The 20,368-nt window shown below is 39.3% G+C and overlaps 2 protein-coding genes across 3 annotated transcripts; one reads left to right on the top strand and one right to left on the bottom strand.

Moving 5' to 3' along the window:
• The first annotated feature begins 1,372 nt into the window (after window positions 1–1,372).
• Window positions 1,373–10,889, top strand: capn1a (calpain 1, (mu/I) large subunit a). Its single transcript, XM_034226744.1, has 22 exons — window positions 1,373–1,528; window positions 3,442–3,685; window positions 4,902–4,971; window positions 5,066–5,184; window positions 5,259–5,392; window positions 5,479–5,647; window positions 5,797–5,880; window positions 5,972–6,057; window positions 6,184–6,258; window positions 6,591–6,751; window positions 7,315–7,484; window positions 7,605–7,616; window positions 8,001–8,212; window positions 8,292–8,331; window positions 8,451–8,516; window positions 8,677–8,734; window positions 8,906–8,970; window positions 9,111–9,179; window positions 9,268–9,346; window positions 9,489–9,602; window positions 9,689–9,747; window positions 9,827–10,889. Exons 2-22 carry the CDS (start codon window positions 3,443–3,445, stop codon window positions 9,851–9,853), a joined length of 2,112 nt encoding a protein of 703 aa, XP_034082635.1. The 5' UTR covers window positions 1,373–1,528; window position 3,442; the 3' UTR covers window positions 9,854–10,889.
• A 154-nt stretch (window positions 10,890–11,043) lies between these two features.
• On the bottom strand, window positions 11,044–13,071 carry mrpl14 (mitochondrial ribosomal protein L14). 2 transcript variants are annotated; one of them, XM_034226776.1, is made up of 3 exons: window positions 12,956–13,071; window positions 12,439–12,541; window positions 11,044–11,524 (listed from the first exon to the last, which is right to left on the bottom strand). In XM_034226776.1, exons 2-3 carry the CDS (start codon window positions 12,516–12,518, stop codon window positions 11,158–11,160), a joined length of 447 nt encoding a protein of 148 aa, XP_034082667.1. In that variant the 5' UTR covers window positions 12,519–12,541; window positions 12,956–13,071; the 3' UTR covers window positions 11,044–11,157. The 2 variants fall into 2 exon arrangements, with proteins under 2 accessions (XP_034082667.1, XP_034082676.1); XM_034226785.1 differs by lacking the exon at window positions 12,956–13,071 and adding an exon at window positions 12,748–12,822.
• Between the last annotated feature and the right edge of the window lie 7,297 nt (window positions 13,072–20,368).

Below are 20,368 nucleotides of genomic sequence, written 5' to 3'. Positions count from 1 at the left end.
GATAAAGAGAATTTTGTTTGGAGGTGTTTTATGTAATGGTATAATTTACTCTGCCGGGCTGGTGTTAGAAACATACCACTTTAGTCCTACACTAACCAGGAAGTGTCCTCATGAGCATCAGGATAAGACTATGCTAATATATTTGTTTCTAGTGTGCCACATTTTGTATTTATAGTCTTGCAATAATATGCAAACATCATGACTTTAGAAATATCTCTTCCATCTGATTTAATCAACATATTAACTGGATTTGTCAAGTCGGAGCATTTGAAGACTTCAAGACATACTCAATTCAACCTTTGAACAAATCTCATATTTTAAATTCTATCAATGTCTGAATATGGTATAGAGTGACACAAACTCCTGGCTGCATTAAAACCAAACCCAGGATAGTATCATCTGCAGCTATGGTATATGTATCTCTCCTTAGCAGTCAGCGTGATAGATTTGCTGGCAGGTGACCTTTAACCTCTGCAGTTGTTCACTGTACCTTATCTCTCAGGTGAATTTTTTTTCTTCAGTTTCGGTTGACAGAGATGAGATTATTAATGTCTCCAAGTTACAAAATGACTTAACTGTAGCCTCTCCCCTAAAGCCGTTCAGTTTATTAATACACGATACGCCTCTATGGTATTGTATCTGGAGACCTGTGTGTCTTATGTTTGTTTTTCTATTTGTGTCCTTTATTTTGCACTGATGTTGTGAACTGAAGACAAACGTGTTTTATAAAGCCAATTATTTACCTATGACATGTTTTTCTGAGTGTACTTTACTTGGGTTTATTAAAAGCGCTGTAACTATACTTACAGCTACACATATTAACTTTTCCTTCAGAGTTACTTCCTCTCTTTATTTTTAAGAATATATATTTTTAATTTGAAAACAAATGTATTGAAAAATAATTCTCCCACTTTATTAGATTCAAGGGGAATTTTCTGCTGTTTGATATGCCATGTATATTATAGCGTATTGTTAACTTGATATAATTCATCTGCTTTACTTGCAGATTTGTCTGGCAACATAATCTTTTATTTCTACTCTGTTTCTTCTTGTGATAGTTTTTTAAAATGTGTTTTATGTCACATATTTAGGTTGCATTGTTGGAAGAGCCTGGGACTTATAATGAATTGCCATAACTACAACATAGCTACTGTGCATAATGACAAAGGTTTTTACTTGTAACAGATTACTAATACACTCTGGTACTTCAAGAACACAATCTGAGTATTTCTCCCTCCTCTGTATAACCTCAGTGAATTACTTGTATTGTTGTTTCTTGTGCCGTGATTTGCCATATTCAAGTTGTGTTTTATGTGATCTCCAGCACCTCTAGCGGCGGCGGGGCTGAGTGTGAGCGGTGGCCCCTCCTCCTGAGGCCGGTATACCCGCAGTGTGCAGCGGAGAGAGAGGGCTGGACCTGCACTGCTCCTGTCTAGTACCAAACAACCACTGCCTCCCACCCCAGCTTTACACGATTATCACAACCCGAGCAATTCTGAAGGAGTGGCAGGTTCCCTTCACGGCGGTGGTGAGTGGAGCCGTTTTCTGTATGTCCTTTCACTCCAAGTGCTAATTATCCCGCTGATAGTTAACGGTGCCTCCCGGTGGAATCAGTGTGACATTAGGCCGCGCTTTATTAGATGCAACATACTGTACGCTGTAGCACTAATAATAATCCAGCTGTCATATTCAGGCATACAGATGCCATTCATATGTAACATCCGGTGTGGAATGAGTTTGTTTGTGTGGTAAAATATATATTATTGTTGTGAGAAATGTTGGAAGCAGGCATCAGGCCATAAAAAAGACAGGCCCATTGAACAGGTGCTAAAACAATATGAGCCTGCATACATGCCAGACATGCTAATACTGTTTGATAGTTAACAGGCATCTAAATTCACTAAGAAATCATAATAAAGTAGGATATTTGCAGCATTGTTCTGGTTGTAGATGGTTATTATAGGGCATTGTTGAGGTTGAAGTCCTATAGATGACATCATTGTCAAAGGAATGTCTGGATCAGCTTATATAAAGATATCCTTTTAGTCATCAGCCAGCAGTGTCCTCTATCTAGCTGTCTGATAGAGGAGGGACATTCCTGCAGACTCTCACAGCATGAGGGGCCCCAGTGTCAGGCTGGGGGTCCTCGCCTGCAGAATTGTTTCTATCGAAAGCAAAGCTTGTTTTTCGCAACAACACGTCATTATTTCCTCTCTTACTCATCACTGAAAGTCAACGGAGTCATTTTCTCCTCATCGATCCCCTGATCCCTCACCACTTTAGCTCCATCAAAGTTGCCCGCTCTTCCTGCACTGTTTACAGATCTGAGCTCATTAGGATTCTGTTCCAGTGGAGCACAGCCAGATAAAAGCTCCTCTCATGTCCCAGTTTCTTGCAGTAGTTCATAAAGGGAGAGCAAATGAACAACTAAGAGCCATCTTCTTGATGTATGTGGTTCTTTTTATCTCCTGCTCTTCTCACAAAGTGTTTGTATCGTCCTGTGAGACTTGGCTGAAAGTTGTGAAACTCTCTGGGATTGTAAAGTAGGTGCATTCAGAGAGGAGAAAATACCCCTACTGAGTGGTCAACACTAAAGTCTGTTAGGGCTGCGCAGGATCCTGCAACTCAGCGCAATCTGAGTTATTGAAAAGTAAAAGCACTTTATCTCTACCTGTGCCAAAACTAGAGTTAAACAACATAACCTTTCTTGTTTTGTCTCATTCTCTCTCTCAGCCATCCTTTACAGACAAGGTATACGAAGGTATCATATGTCCTTTGTTATTTCTAGGTCTGCTGTGTGTAAGGTGGTCTTTTCTCACAGTCCTCAGTAATCCCTTTTCTTTTGTTTGTATTTATGTTGTCTAATTATTAGTTTTAGCTTGGCTTAAATATGTGTTGGCTGCTAAATGAAGTTTTCATAGCAGCACATTTGCTTTGATTTTAAATAACAATTATGTTTTGCAGGATTTACCTTTTGCCAGGACATTAGAAATACTGAGGTCACAAATCCCACTTGGCAGCCCCTCAACTTTAAGAGGTTTTAACAACAGCCTATGATTTCTGAATAATGTATTATTTAATTAGCCTCAAACATATTGAATCCAAAGATAATGAAACAACCCCATCATGTTGTTGGTAATTGTAGAATGTAAAACCTCCACAGATTGCTTAACCTACATATTTAATACAAAACAAAGACCAAGAACCTCAGTTTCCTAAATGGCCTTAAAGCATAAAGCTTTCTTTAACTTTTAGGCTGGAATGAATTCACTTAAGGCAGATTCAGAATTGTTTTGAACTTATCACTAGCATAAATACTATTTTTCTAAACATGAGTGCCGTGCTGTAACACTTGGACAAGAGTGTGCCACCGAGGAGCTTACTGCTATTTATAGACAGCCTGTGCATACTCACACGCCTCCATTTTTTATCTCCCACCAGTATGTATGCAACTGGGATGTCCGCTGTCATACAGGCCAACAGGCTGCGAGCAGAAGGCATGGGCACCAATGAGCACGCTGTGCCCTTCTCCAACCAGGACTATGAGGCTCTGAAGCAGCAGTGTGTGGAGTCCGGCTGCCTGTTTGAGGACGACTGTTTCCCCGCTGAGCCTCCATCCCTGGGCTTCAAGGAGCTCGCCCCCTATTCCTCCAAAACTAGGGATGTGGAGTGGATACGGCCCACAGTGAGTGGATACTAACAATACAAAAAACTGATATGTTTTATTCCTATTGGTTGAGGTAAAGGGTACAAGTGACAAATACCTTTTGTTTAATAATTCCAAGCAAAACAAAACAGACAAACCATACTCGACAGATTAAAGATTATAGTTTCAATAAAAATATACATGTAGATACTATATACTGTCTCTTCAGTCTCAAGGCATTAGAGAATGAAACAGAAAATAAAATACATAGTCAGCAAGCCAGGCAAAACAGCAAGGGTACAATTGAATAATGATGATTTCAGAAGGCTTGGGTAAAATAAGGACATATCTCTCATCATCATTTAGTGTCTATGAAGAAGGTAATACAGACAGATCTGCAATATATATATTTTAAGAAGGAAACACGATAAAAAACGTTTTTATACACTCTGTATCACACTGTATCTTATATTATGTTTAGTTTATATGTACTGCTCTAAAAATTCCCCCAGGGCAAGATAAATTGTTTTTACATTTTAAATGTGAAAATGCCTCTCATCATTCTTTTGATTGCTCCTCATTACTTTTGTCATGATGCATGGGTTATGTCTCTTGCCACTGATTACTGGAACTCAAGAGGGAAACATTATAAACAGAAATATCAAATGACACTGAGTGTTATTTCTTGTCTGTAAACTCTGACAGAATAGGACGAGTATGAACAGGAACCTTTCAGACCGCTGCAGCTGTTGGCATGGCATGGCATGGCATTCCCTGACCACTCCTCGCTCCAACACTTGTTTACAGTCATTGAAACACAGGAAGTTAGAGTGTAGATGCGAAAATAGCTATAAGACATGTGTCGTTTTTAAAAGGATAGTTTGAATTATTTGAAGTGGGGTTGTATGAGGTACTCCTCCATATTGAGTATGTTATTGTGCGACATACTCGCAGGTTGAGGCTGCTTTAGACCAGCCAATTGTGTGTTGTGCAAGATAACATTTCAGTTTTCTCAATGAAGTTTATTTTGCCTTGAAGGTATGGATATAACAGACTCAGTTCCCAGGAGAAAGGGGCTGTGTGACAGTGGTGAAATCTTTCTAAATATAGCTTACCTGGCTGCCATCCACTGTAGGTTTTGCACTGACTATTAAGTATCTCACTCAACCCCACTTCTGAACTATTCATTATATGTAAATCATAGGCTATGAATCCAAACTCTGAGATTTAATTGACTTTTTGAATTTCTCCATAGGACCTGAGTGATGACCCTCAGTTCATTGTGGGTGGTGCCTCCAGGACCGACATCTGTCAGGGAGCGCTGGGTGAGCCCTTCTTGCTATTATTGTTAATGTTAAATCTGTCATGAAAAAAAAGACAATCATATAAAGGTTGCTTAATGCTTCTTTTCATTTGCAGGTGATTGCTGGCTCTTAGCAGCCATCGCTTCTCTCACCCTGAATGAGACGCTTCTTCACCGGGTCGTCCCACATGGACAGTCCTTTCAAGACGACTACGCTGGAATATTCCACTTTCAGGTATTTTAAGATCCTCAAATGTAAGGCAAGCAGTTTGGATTGATGGAGTTGTTGATTGTTACTCTGTGTTGCAGTTCTGGCAGTTTGGCGAGTGGGTAGATGTTGTGATTGATGACAGATTACCTGTCAAAGATGGAGAGCTGATGTTCGTCCATTCTGCTGAGGGCAATGAATTCTGGAGTGCACTCCTAGAGAAGGCTTACGCAAAGTATGTATTAGAAGAGCCTAACCAGTTGTTCAATAATTCAGATGAGTGTGTTTGATGGAAAGTGTTTTTTTTCCACATGACATCAGGCTGAATGGATCCTACGAGGCTCTGTCTGGAGGAAGCACCACTGAGGGGTTTGAGGACTTCACAGGTGGTGTGTCTGAGATGTACGAGCTGTGCAAGGCCCCCAGAGATCTGCACAGGATCATCGCTAAGGCCCTGGTGAGAGGCTCTCTGCTGGGCTGCTCCATCGATGTAAGTGCTGCACACGCTGGCACACCACCAAGACACGCAGATCAATGTTGCACCATTCTGAGGAAGCTAATAACATTAAAAGCTCTTCTAGTTATTTCTGTGCCAGACCATTCATACTTGGATGCAGAAATGATGTTTTTCATTTACAGATCACCAGTGCCTTCGACATGGAGGCTGTTACATTCAAGAAGCTTGTGAAGGGCCATGCCTACTCACTCACCGGACTGAAGGAGGTCTGTCGGTGCATGACTATGTGGTCTTTATTTGGTCAACACTGCAAATGACTTAATGTTTCTAATTGAGCAATCTCCCTGTGTTATGTAGGTTGATTACAAAGGCAACATGGAGCGCCTAATCCGGATACGTAACCCTTGGGGACAGGTGGAGTGGACTGGTGCCTGGAGTGACAAGTGAGTGTGCCAATGTCTCTGTGTACTAAACATTTTTGCATCCTCAGTTTTGTTTGGTTGTGCTTTTATGAGCGTGATATCTCTTACTGACTGTGTATTCTGGTCTGTTTGTCTTGTTGTGTGTAGTTCCCCTGAATGGGATGAGATTGATCCTTCTGAACGAGAGGACCTGCATCTTAAGATGGAAGATGGGGAGTTTTGGTAAGATGTGTCAGTTGCTATTGTATTATATGTACTATATGTATTTTAAAGAACTAGTTATCGGGAATACACTTATTCACTTTCTTGTGGTGAGTTACAGGGGGAAAAAAGAAATACAAATACATGTGGGTTCAGTTTTCATCAGTTGATATATAACATATGTAACTAATAAGGTAAGGTCCTTTTTTATGTATTTACCTTACAGACAAGAAAGTGGGATAGAATTCCTCATATTAGTGGCAAGAAAGCTATTGAGCACATTTCTCAGAACTGTTCTTTTATAAAGGTCATATTTAGGTTCTGACCCTAAGCATTTATTTGTAATCTTCCAGGATGTCCTTCAATGAGTTCAAGAGGCAGTTTTCTCGGCTAGAGATCTGTAACTTGACTGCTGACGCTCTGAGTGAGGACGGTCTCAGCCACTGGAACACCACAAAGTTTTACGGCGCGTGGAGGAGAGGCAGCACCGCCGGAGGCTGCAGGAACAATCCCAGTGAGAAAAAAATTCAATTTATTTAAAGGTCACCTATTATGCAAAATCCACTTTTTCATGTATTTTATTCATAAATATGTGTCCTCCTCTCTGTGTTAAGAGATTCGGAAAGTTTCAGGAAAAAAGATCTTCTCTCCTTTTATCCTGACCCATCTATATAAAAACCTAAAAAAAATTAGCTGATCAGATTTCGAACACTTTGTGATGTGAATTTTTTTGTTTTTGGGTTGTGCAACCATTAGTCAATAACTAACCAAGGTAACATCCGCCCACCTTATCACCCGATTCTCCTCCTAGAGCACTATTTTCAAACCAAACATTTCACAGAATGGTTTGAGGAGTGGCAGCTCAATAGCATTTAAAGCTACAGACCCAGAAACAGAGGGTTTTATGGCATGCAATCTGTTTGGTATTTCAACCAAACACTTCAGAGACATGTTTTGTATATGTCTGAGACCTATAATATATTGTTGAAAAAGAGTTTAATAGGGGACCTTTAAAGTCTACACACTGACATACAGTGGACAATGAAACATGCTAACACAAATGCACCATCTGTGTAGACACGTTCTGGATCAACCCTCAGTACAAGATCACCTTGCTGGAGGAGGATGATGACCCAGAGGACGATGAGGTGGCGTGCAGCTTTTTGGTTGCTCTCATGCAGAAGGACCGCCGCAAATACCGCCGCCAGGGTCAGGACACGCACACCATTGGCTTTGCTCTTTATGAGGTACAAATCTGTTTTGTCACTTTTTCTCTCTCATGGTTTATTCTTATGCTTGAGTTTTGTGTCAGGTTACATTTTGTTCGTGTCATTTATATATTTCTTTCTTTGTCTTTTTTTCTGCAGATTCCAGAAGAGGTAAGCAGAGCATTTATTACTACCGCCTATTTTGCATGTATATTTTACACTACTGCTGATCACATTTTAGTTTTAAAAAACGTTCTTTGATTAAGATATGAATCCATGCAGACCATTTATAAATCAATCCACATATTTAAGAACAAATAATATTGAGAAGTTTCATCAATGATTCACCTATTTCAAGCAATTTTTCAATCCTCTTTAGTATAATTACTTCTCATATGAGAGTACATTGCATTCAATGTAGTCCAAAGTCAAACTAAATATAAATCAGATGTTTGAAAAGGTTGGCAGTATTGTAAACTATTTCTGAGTTCAATGAAATTGACCTAAAAACATGCACATGCATTTCAACCCATGTGTGTTCCCTGTGGCCCTCAGTACAGAGGCTGCACAAATGTCCATCTGAAGAAGGATTTCTTCCTCACTCATTCATCGTGTGCACGCTCCGAGACATTCATTAACCTGCGAGAGGTGAGCACACGGCTGCGTCTGCCCCCAGGGGAATACCTCATCGTCCCCTCCACCTTTGAGGCTAGTCAGGAGGCGGACTTTGTCCTCAGAGTCTTCACTGAGAAGCAATCGGAAACAGAGTAAGAGTCTTTTACATCATTTTAAATCCAGCTTATGTATTTGAAATGTAAATATCATGGTAATTTTTTTTTATTGCAGAGAACTGGATGATGAAATCTCTGCAGATTTTGGAGAGGAAGTATGTAAAACTGAGACATGAATAAAATAGATGTTGCATACTCTACTTTATTAATAGCAGGAAATGACAAGGATTCTGAAATTAAACAAATGCCTTTTTTATATTGTGGTTTCCTACAGGAAGAAGTAACTGAAGACGACATTGATGATTCTTTTAAGTCCATGTTCGCACAGCTGGCAGGAGAGGCAAGTTCTGAACAGATCTCCCTTATCTTTGTTTGCATTTATATTTGTATCTTTGGTGGTCATTTAGATAATATCTAATACTTAAAACATCCACATTGGTATCAGCCTTGTTATGGTGAAGACAGATGTCTCTTACATCCTGTCCTCTGTGATTTTTCAGGACATGGAGATTTCTGTCCACGAGCTTCGGACCATTCTCAACAGAGTCGTTACCCGGCGTGAGTTTATTATCAACAAATCATAGCTACTGGAAAGTGCACATGTTGGTAACAAATGTCCCACTACATTATTAGATTCCACTGTAGAGTGCACACCATTACACCCTGTTTTACAAGTGTCTGTGAAACTGTCTTTGCAGAACAGACTGTTTCAGATATCTTTTCTTTCAGACAAAGATCTGAAGACTGATGGCTTCAGTATGGAATCATGCAGGAGCATGGTCAACCTGATGGACGTATCCTTTTGATTTATCTGGAAAGAATGAATGAATTAAAAGTCCTAATAATCTTTATTTTATTTTAAACTAAATTAATGAATTGTGATACTAGTGATTGTTTTGTGTGTGGTTTCACCCCTTGACCATGTGTTTAACAGAAAGACGGTAGTGCCCGTTTAGGGCTGGTGGAGTTTCAGATCCTCTGGAACAAGATCCGAAAGTGGCTGGTAAGAACGAAAACAATAAACACATTGTTACAGGAACAGTGTTCACACTTAGATTCTCTGTATTTATCTTTCTGTTTCCATCCTCCAGGTCATTTTCAGAGATTTTGACCTGGACAAGTCCGGGGCCATGAGCTCATATGAGATACGTCTTGCTGTAGAGGGAGCAGGTATATATTTTTTTTTTATTTAGCCTTTATTTATACAGGTGTAGGTGTATAGTGCTCTTAATGATCATTTCCACCATTATTTACTGTACACACACCCACAGATGAGAAGTGTAACCCTTATTTTTATTATCTTTCTGTGTAGGTTTCAAACTGAACAACAAACTGAACCAGATTCTGGTAGCCCGGTATGCGGAGAACGAGATGGTCGACTTTGACAACTTCATCTGCTGCTTGGTCAAGCTGGAAGCTATGTTCAGTGAGTATTATTGTAAATTGTTATATTGTAAATGTATACTACAGTACATGTGTGCCGACTATTGATTATTGTAAAAACATCAACAGGGTCTTTCCAGCACTTCGACAAGGATGGATCAGGACAGGCTGAGATGAATCTAACGGAGGTAAGTTCTGTGGACAAAATATATTGTGATTTTCTTTATAGTATTTACTATTCATCTAACATTTCTCTCCTGTTGCCAGTGGCTTTACCTGACAATGTGTGGTTGAAAGGACCATCTTCTCTGGAACAGCAAAGGTACAGTGGCTGCAGATTGCCATAAACCTGGAGAAATGAAGACCCCTCAGCCTTAGCAACCCATCAATCCTTTAACAGCGTATGCAAAGTAGTAAAATAGCTTTTTAATTGGTGTAGTAAATCCCCCTTCCTTTTTTGGTCTGAGCACTGCTGATTACAGGCCTTAAGTTGGATCCGGTGTGGCCTGGTAGGTGGAGGCTAAGCCCCACCTTCCACAAGACCAAAAAATGCAGGGGGATTTACTACAATAGGAAACCAAAGTCCTATGAAGTCTTGTGTCTCCCGGCTGAATTAGGAATCTATGCAAACCTGCTGTATGAAGCAATCACTGTGCCACCTGGATCTATCATCGGTAGCATGATTCCCTGCATGCCAACAATCATTAGCTGTGATGTGCATTGTTGCAAGATTTTGGATTATATTTTAGTTTCACTGTCTGTATGAATGTACTAACAATAAATTCACTGCTCAATCTCACTAAAAAAACATTTCACTAGGAACACAACAAAACTGAAGAATTTTGTTTCTGTAAAGATTTAAAAAGGTGAAGTTTCTCATGATCATTCTGCACTCTTTTCCATTTTGCCCTGATTGTTTAACAGAAAGATTTTGAAGGAGTAATGATCACCTCAGTTTTCAGTTTCATTGTTGCACCTGCAGACCTGTAGATGGCACTGCAGTACAGACCTAATATAATGTCAATGTTTTTTTCTGGCATGATTCGAAAGTTTAGCTTGTTAATATTTCATTTGTATTGAAGTTTAAGCACAGCAGCTTACCTTTGTTTAGTTCTACTTTGTTGTTTTTTGCACTGACAATTTAGTTTAGGATGATGCTACTGAAGTTGCCTGACAGTGTGAAATGGTGTATTTCAATTCACGCAAGGGACATTCACGGGGATCACATGATAATATATGCCTTATACACACAGATTGAAAATATGCCAGTCATGTATTTTATGTTGTGAATGTATGTTGTGCCTTCAATAAATATTTCCCTCATGGTAAATGCTTTCTCAGTTTGTTCATAACATGAATTTGACCCACATTGGCTGCTCAAACTCTCCTATATGGTAAAGGTTATATTTATTGTAAACTTAGTAAAATGTCAAACCTGTTGACAAGACTTGAGTCTATCACGTTAATAACAACAATCTAAATCATTTTGAGGAGAGTATGCTTTTTTTAATATAGTTTACTGAAGACAAAAACATATACAAGCATAACATGTGAAATGTACAGTATATATCAAAAATAACACCTGATTAAAGATGTTACTAAACAAATGCATTAGCAATTGCCAGGACCTTGGAGTATTCTCCCTCATGTTTACGTAGATGTGTGGGTATAGGGACCTTAATCCTTGTTCCTGTGGGGTTCCCATTGTCCTCAATAAGAACAACATTGTTAGAATCAAAGCGTGGCGTCATGCGATCTCCTGGCATTTTGTGTCCAACGATGAGCGCTTTCTTCTTCTGTCCTTTGATGGCAAGCAACACTTTGTCACCGACTTTTCCTATACCATTCTGGGTGTAGACATGGATCACTCTTGGGGCACGGTGATATGGTGTATTTCCAAGGGAGCTGTTGTCCACAACACGCACTCTAGTCATCTTTTGAATGGCTGCTGCAACAGCAGATACACTGAGAAGACAAAGTATATTAGTTGATGATTACATCTTTCCTTGACAGACCCCTCAGTCAGCAGTCTTGCAATAAATGATTTTCAAGTTTAAAAGTGGAATAACAGTGGACAAGTGTCTTATGCCAATTTATGGACTGTTTGTGGTGATCATGTCATATACAGTTTAATGCCTAGGCTGCTCCACACAGTAAACAGTGAATAACGTGTGCTCTAATGTTAAATTGGGACATTAAACAATATGCCAAAGGTGCACATGATAAAGGATATTATTTGGTTTCAGTCCACAACTTTAATATTCGCACTACCCCTATTTGATTGCTTTTTAGAGTCGTTTCCTGAAACCAGGACTGAAAAAAACTCAAGGAAACTATGAAAGCATTCACAGTAAGTGTACTGGGACTAGGTGTCGCTATTATTAAAGTGGAAGAAAAATGGCCAACAAAGTTTAAGGTTAACATAAAAATACAAACAGAATGTTTTATCTCAAATGTTTCACTATTAGATGCAAAATGTATTCTATTGGTTTATGTAGCATATTGGATTACGGCTGTTTTTACAACTAATTGTGATGTTATAACATCAGGCTGAAACATGCAGTATTATGTAAAACATCCACATCTTCAAGTAGATTAAGATCAACCACATAGAATAGTTTCCCCTACAGCAGGTGGACTTTATAACAGTCTTGTGTTGAGACTTTACTCATACATGATTTCTCACAATGAAGGTCAAACGTCAATAAACAAATAATATGTTTGAGTGAAAGGGGACATAAACAAATTAAGATATGTTGAAGCATGCCACTGCTATTATAGTGACTTAACTTATTTTACTCTCTCTGACGTGTAGAATAGAGTTTGTCAAAAATACCCAGACGACCCAGCTGATAAAATGTAACATCAAATGATCTTACCTAAAAGTCCTCTGATGAGTTATTGACGATGACTCTACAAGGAGCCCAGCAAGGGATCTTGAAAGCAGGGGGAGAGCCATACTTGGAGCGAATTCTGTGGCAGCTAGAAACAGAAGATTTAGGTGGTTAGCTGCTAATAAGCTAAAGGGTTTGATAATGATAAGGCTAGCATTAGCTAACAATCACATGGTGGTTTGACTAGTTTTAATGATGGAGCATATTTGATGTAGTATTTTCCCCAAATACATTAATTAGTGCATTGGAAAGCGTCAAGGATCAAGAATAAAATATCAATCGTGTTAATGTTACCCTTCTATCACGCTTCATGCCAATGTCAAAACCCGAGCGTCAGTAAAACGCGACCAACCGCATTTAGCCACGCAAGGTGATAAACGCATCATGCAAAAAACATATAACAAGGAAACAAATACCCCCCACCACTGCAAATACCTGCTACAATTTGGATTTATAAATGTTGTTACATGTCAAACGTTTGTGCTAAATAAAGTCAGAATACCTGAAATAACTGCAAAAACAACTACCGGCCCCAGTTAGCTTGTTTGCTACTTTCCTGTACGTCATATAAATGCGCTGCGGTGACATAGATATAGAAGAATATAGAAGAGACCCAATCAAAACGCCGGGGTTGTGGCGTACGCTTTAAAGATGTGTCATCTCTCTATCCGATCTACCTCTATATACGTCACTCTCTAAACCTCCCGTTAGACTGGTTGGGCTAGCGATAGTTGTTCAACTGGCTGACAGGCAGCCGTCGCAGCTGAGACTTGTCTATCATTACTCAGAGCACCGAGAGCGTGTGACCGACTGGCTCTATCTGGTTAGCTTTAGTTGTCTTGGTAAGAGAGGTACAACGGAATATATTTAAGTGCAACAAAGAAGACATGTAGATATCCTCCACCTGTTATTTGCTACATCGAGGGGCTAAGTTAGCTAACATCAACGTTAAGGTTGACTGTTAGCTCGCATTAGCTAATTGTGTTAGTTAATGTCCCTGCTGCGTATCATTGCAAGGTAAGTTGAGTTCCTAATTTATTAACTCTGCGTATATTAGTAGTTTACAAAAAAAACTGTCTGGTTGTTCCCTAGAGCTTCGGAAGCTATCAGTGCTCTACTTCGCAGCTGGCAAACTTAATAATAATTGCTGTCGGAACAATAAACAGTAAACATATCCCGTTAGCGCCAGGCTAACAGATCAACCGGCATAGAGCTGCGGCAGCAGTAATGTCAGTGCATGGTAATGTGTGCTACTTTCCATATCGGATGATATCATTATAAACTAGGTAACGGAATGGTGAGAATTCGAGTTTTGTTTTGAAATAGGATACTGTGACATTCATTATTATTTTATGGGTTGCGACACTCGAATATCAAGCCCTAGATTAAGTTCGCCCGCTGCTCCTTATCAGGAGCTTGGGTGTTTGGTTGGTTGTTTAGTCATTGTTCATACTCTCCTGTTCACGATGAAGTAGATGCCAGAATTGTTTCATGTTATCTCAAAAAGTGGTATGGTATCTCCACAATGCGTGGTTGTCTTAAATTGCTGGGTTGCTGATTGACGTAAGGAAACAACAAGATCTATGAGACAATGCAGCTATAGCTTTAATGTGCGCCTGCTTAGCGGTAGGTTTCAGGCCTGTGTTTTGACATACCTTTCAGATAACCAGGATAAGATCAGTCGTTCCTAACATACTTCAGTTGTCTAACGCGAGTAGTTGGGCAATGCTTTATTGAGAGAATCCCTTGACACTAACAGGTTACACGGCGTAAGAATAACATGAGCTTTGTGGTGGGCTGATGACTTAGCTGTGAGTGACCCTTATAGCTCCTTGTGAATAGCCTGTAAAGGGATAAACAAGAGCTAGCTAATGTCAGTCTTAATATTGTGTCCATTGGTCATTCTGTGGATCAGTGACATGAATGGAATATGATGTAAAGCCTTCTAATAAGATCTAATCAGTCTGTGTGGATTTCATACACACATTAACATAAGTCTTCCATAACTTCCTCCTTATCAAATGCTGCGTGTATTTGTGCTTTTCCTACAGAAAGAATGTTCCATTAGTGGTTTATTAATTTATAAACCACTAAATCAATCAATTTACCACAGTCTTGGTTTGTGGTCTTTAGATTGAACTATTACAAAGATAACATAATTAATTAGATTTATACAAAACGTGACGCTGATTTTTAAATGTGAAGCTGTTGCCTTGTTTTCCAATTAGCATGTAAGTCTTTTATTGTATCAACTGTGATTGTCTAATTTTAGTGCTGATATGATCTCCTCTCCACTGTTGAATGAATAAGAGCTCACTGTAAGCTTATCTAAGTAAAGCTGATTGTGTACTAGTGCTACACATTAATAATCGGTAAGGATTCCAACATTTCACTTTTTCCCTAATTTCCTTTCTTTGCCTTTGTGGCCTTTACATTCATACTGTGACATAATTATGAAACCATACTCTGATATCGTGTGTGATAATCAAAGCTGAGGCACTGAGCTGTTAATGATTTACAGACTAATACCAACAAGACTAGTATGTGCAAATCTGTCATCAGGATTGTTGGAATTCACGCCATGTATGACTATGATTATCTTAAAGTAGGTTTGTAAAAGCAGCTAAAACATTCAAAACTATCTTAACAGTTTTTAAACTTTGACCTACATATTGATTACATTAAGAAATCTATGTGGACATTTATAATTATTGGATACATAGGCCACATTTAGTTGGTTCTCATTATCTTCAATTTACTCTTTTAATATGGTGCCAAATCATCACAGAAGTCCTCTCAGGGCACTTTTCATATATCTTTGCCAGCCTTGACCAAACTCTGTATAATATTATTTACAGAGACCGCACAATAGGGGTTTATAAGGTGTCCACCTAATCTCTTTTTTTATTTTTTTGACATTGCAAATGCGTTCATCATCAACACTTTATAGAATGATGAAGGAGACTTGATCAGGAAACATTTTAGGAAAGTGGTGGCATATTAAAGTCAAACATGCTCTTAGGTTCAAGGCTTTACAATGTGGAATGTTTTGAAGCAACACCTGTTACTATTGGTCACTGTGTTCTTGGTATTGGAGATGGAACGGTTGATTACATCTTTTCATGCAAGACACACGCAATAGTTTCCTATTTTAAGAGAGTGGTTTGCTTGAATTGCCTATCATCATCTTCATATTATTATATTAAGGGATAATCATTTAGTTAACTTGATGACAAATATGAGAAACTGAGTTTCTCCAGAAAAAAGAAATGTAAAAGCACCACTTTCAACTTTTGTTATCAGAGATTTGCTCATGAGTTTCTTAAGTCATTCAGCCTATAAAACAAAAGTACTTATCTACTTAATAAATGCTTCCATAGAATGTGTTTGGTCATTATGTAGATGATAGACTACTAGTGTAAAAGTGTTGACCAAAACCAATTCAACTTACTGTTGGCTAGGGGTGTAACGGTTCACAAACATTTCGGTTCGGTACGTACCTCGGTTTTTTGGTCACGGTTCGGTTCGGTACGTTTTCGGTACAGCAGAATTTGTTTTCACAAAACAAAAACATATATATATATATTTGTATTATTATTATTAAACTGTGAATAATGTATTCACTCAAATAAATACAAAATATAATAAACTAAACATTAAGGTGCAGCATTTCGATGAACTGAAATAATCTGTATTTGAACTTTACTGTACTAGTACTCACAAAACATAAACTATTAGTTTTGGGTTTTTAATTATTATTAAACTGAATATTCACTCAAATAAATACAAAATATAATAAAATGAACATTAAGGTGCAGCATTTCGATGAACTGAAATAATCTGTATTTGAACTGTAGCAGCCTACTGTACTAGCACCTAAGCAGCCAGCTTGACATTAGGACTTGCTTGTCATTGTATTTTCATGTTTTTTTTAAAGAAAGATGAACTTGTCCACATTGCTTGCTGAAAGGGCAGATCTGCTGGCACTAACAATGTCTCCTGATGTGGAGAAAACCCTCTCTAGGGACAGAGGTAGCAGATACAGCCAAGTAGCGCTTTGCTAACATGGCAACATAAGGATATTTGGTGTTTGTAATAGCTTTGGCTCGGTCTGAACTCTCTGCGAGTGGTGGAGGCTTAAATGCTATTGGGAGTTGGGTTTGCACTTCAGTCTTTTTTCTTTTGGTACCGGTGATATTCACGTTCGAGTGATGCCTTTTCAAATGAGTGTGCAAGTTTGATGTATTGCCAGCCGCGTAACCAATTTTAGTTGAACAATGCCGACAAACAGCTTTGGTTCGGTCCACCTGTCTTTGTCCGTCATCCTTGTACGTAACTGCGAAACCAAAATGTTCCCAAACCGGAGACTTCAATGATGCTGGAGGATTTTCGAGCTCAACTTTATCTGCGTTCGCCATTAATTTTTGACAGTTCCTCAAATTACTGACTACATGTGAACGCATCCCTCTGACCAGCTCTCATAGTATGCCTCTCATCCAATGAAATGACTTGCTCGCTCTATGACGCGTTGAACCCAATGTGAGCAAATTACTCTGAATAGGCGCTTTCACACTGCGGTAATTTTCCCACAAAGGTTCATGTGAACTTAGTTCATGTGAACTCTTTTATCGCGTTCACACCAAAAAGAGCCGGTACTAAAATTAGTTAATGTGAACCTTTTTACCCCCACGAAAGTCCCTGCTAGAGAGCAGGGACTTTCGAACGGCTCTTTTGTGAGAAAAGAGCTACATTTCTGATTGGCTGGGCGGATTGCAAACCACGCCCCGTAAAACTCCCAAAAAGTTTTGTGAAGCCGCCATTTTATTATCCTCGCATTAGCATTATTAGCACTAGCATTAACCCAGCGCAGAAACGCAGAGAGACTAACTTATGGCAACACAAAATAAAACATGGGAGCGGTGGAGATGAGGAGGTGTCGGCGTTCTGGCGATTTACTCGGAAGGCTTCAGTAGAAGCTGCTGGGAGTCCCAGCAGCTTCTACTGAAGCCAGTCCCCAACTCCGGGGACTTCCGGCCGGGGACTTTGGGCGGCAGTATACGCCGTGAAGTGGTTTGCAGCCTGCCAGTAAACCCAAAGCAGAAGAAGAACAAGTGACGTCAGCGGCTTCATTTACCTAATCCACCCCCAGGGACTTTTTCCAGTGTGAACGCGATCTGTACTTAGTTCATGCGAACTAAAGAGTTCTCATGAACTAAATTCACATGAACCTTTGTGGGAAAAGTACCGCAGTGTGAAAGCACCTATTGCTGCGACGCAGCACCTGAGCTTACTTCCAAAAAGTTATTCACGTTCTCAATTGTTTACGTTTAACGTTATATTCGTTCGGTACACACCTGTACCGAACCGAAAGGCCCGTACCGAATAATTTCGGTACGTGTACCGTTACACCCCTACTGTTGGCACTTAGTGTGTCCCTTTTTTAGTTGTATTTGTTTTTATTCACTTTAGAAAGTGAGGTAGCCCATCTCAATTTGTGGTTGTTGTACAACTGCTGACCTAATTCATAATCCACATTTTAAAGCATTTCTTCAAATATTTACCTTATGAAGATTTAAGGAGTCGTGACTCTTGTATGCAAACTATAGATTTACAGTATGAATGTGTGTTGTTGCTTATGGTAGATGGGGAGCAGGCACAGAGTCTCAGAGACCTTCACTATCTCCAAGCATTAAGAATCTGTATTATCAGCATATAATAAACATGCAGCTGCCTGCATGGACTTGATAGTGTGAATGTATTGTAGGACATTTTCATTTAATTGGTCTAGGTAGACTCTTGGCTCTGATAATGTTTGTCTAACTAGAGAATAATACATTTTATACCACACAGACAAACCCTGTTGTTCTTGCATCTTAAGCTGTAGAGCAAACGGCAAACTGACTGCGAGTTTTTAAACGGAGAAGTATGGGATTGTCTCCCCCGCTGCCTTCATTCCCTTTTATGTTTGTTTGTATTTTGAAAATGTGTGCCAGACTGATGGTACCATAGCAACTAGCATCAGGTGGAAAGGTTGCACAATACTTCTGTTCCACTGAGTCATGCAAACAACGTGCTGATACAAATGGTTCTTGATATAGAAAATATAATAATCCAAAAAGGAGTTGTAGTCTAAAACTTTTCAGAAAGTCATATCAGACAGAAGCACATTCTAAATCTCAGCAGAGTTGAGAGTGGGTTGGATTTCAGAAAACATCCACTTAGTGTTAAATGTGAGGGATAATGTGAGTACTATTATGTCTTTCACTTGTTTTTGCTGCAATCATCTGCCTAAATTCTACTTGTACTTGTCAGGAATCATGGTTCAAATGATTGTATCACACTTTCACTAACCCTTGAACAGACCTCTTGGATCCCTGTTTGCTTGCATCATGCAAGCGCACAACAACATGCTGGGGCTTGTATATGCCCCAACAAAAGTAGTGTTGTAGAAAACTGCAACGCAAGCAAACAAACAGGGATGTACAAATCAAACAGGATTTAAGGCAATTAGTTTTGGTGCCGATATAACTTATGTCTGTTTAAGGCAGGGGTGTCGAACTCAATTTCATCGCGGGCCACATTTGCATAAAGGTTGCACTCAAAGGGCCGGTTGTAACTATATAAATATATAATATATATATATATATATATATATACAATAATGTATTATATTACATTATTGCCTCTGAATTGGATTATTATCGGATTGGATAATAACTTAGTCATTAACTATGTCTGAAAGCAGAAGTCCAGGGCAAATAATTGCATGTCTCTTCAGTGCGCATGTCACAAAACAAGATGCATTGTGGGACATGTAGTTTATGGGCAACCTGCTTCTGTAAAGTGGCATGTAACCGTATAATAAACGTATTATATTCTTTGCAAGCTCTTGCGGGGCCACATAAAATGAAGTCGCGGGCCGGATTTGGCCCCGGGCCTTGAGTTTGAGACCCCTGGTTTAAGGTGACCTGTTAAACAAATGGCCAAGAAAAAAACGCAAAGGGAAAATCTAAAAACAAAGTGTAAACTAAATACCAGGACTGACAATATAATGCAATCCTGTGGTAAATAACACCTTACAAAGTGTATAGTCCTGAACGGCCTGTTGACCTCGCTCTACTCGACTAATCAATGATAACCCTCGACCCTCGGATGCAAACGGTTCTAACAGACAATTATAAGGTTAAACTAAACAGATAAAGAACTCAACTCATTTTCAATTTGAGTTTAAGCTACACTTGAGTAATACTTGTGTGCGTGCCTCATGGTGGAATACAGTAAATGTTTTGGTTGAAATGTAATATTTCTAAATTGAATCCTGACATTTCTGTATACATTTGAAAGATTAGTAGTCACTTGAAACACAACACTTCCCGTGACACTGACAGCCTTACTGTACCAACTACTTAGTTTCAAAAACAACTTAGAACTCCTATCTTAAGTCCTTTTCAAGAGGTTGGTGTTGCATGTTAAACAGGCTGAACTGTGGCAATGGCTCGAGGATGTGCAGCAGTGTTGTTGAAGGCACAGGGGGGTATGTTGTGTCCTCCTTAGGTTGAGACCGGTCCATTTGAACCCTGCGGTCTCTATCGGCTTATTGTTCGGCTCTGGCTGCGTCTCTCTCCAGTGATGTCACAGCATTCCAGGGAGCGGATAAATGAGTTAGTGTTAGGGCAGATGAGCAGCATCGTGAATGCTGCTGCTAGTAGTGGGTCGAAGGGCACAAGGAGCCTTTAGCACTGCAACTGTGCAAACACTCACCAGGACACCTACGCGCCTCCTCCGAGCCCTCGGTTCACTGTTTGTTGTAAAATATGACAACTCTTATGAGGCATAGCCTTCAGATCCAAATAGATACATTTCAATAAGATGGAGAAGGTATTTTTAGATTTCAGGGTTTTCTGTTCGTCAGTCA

This window comes from Gymnodraco acuticeps, unplaced genomic scaffold (assembly GCF_902827175.1).
Source record: "Gymnodraco acuticeps unplaced genomic scaffold, fGymAcu1.1, whole genome shotgun sequence".
NCBI classification, from domain to species: Eukaryota; Metazoa; Chordata; class Actinopteri; order Perciformes; family Bathydraconidae; genus Gymnodraco; species Gymnodraco acuticeps.
Note: the sequence above shows the minus strand (reverse complement) of the source record. Positions and strands in the feature narration are given on the sequence as shown.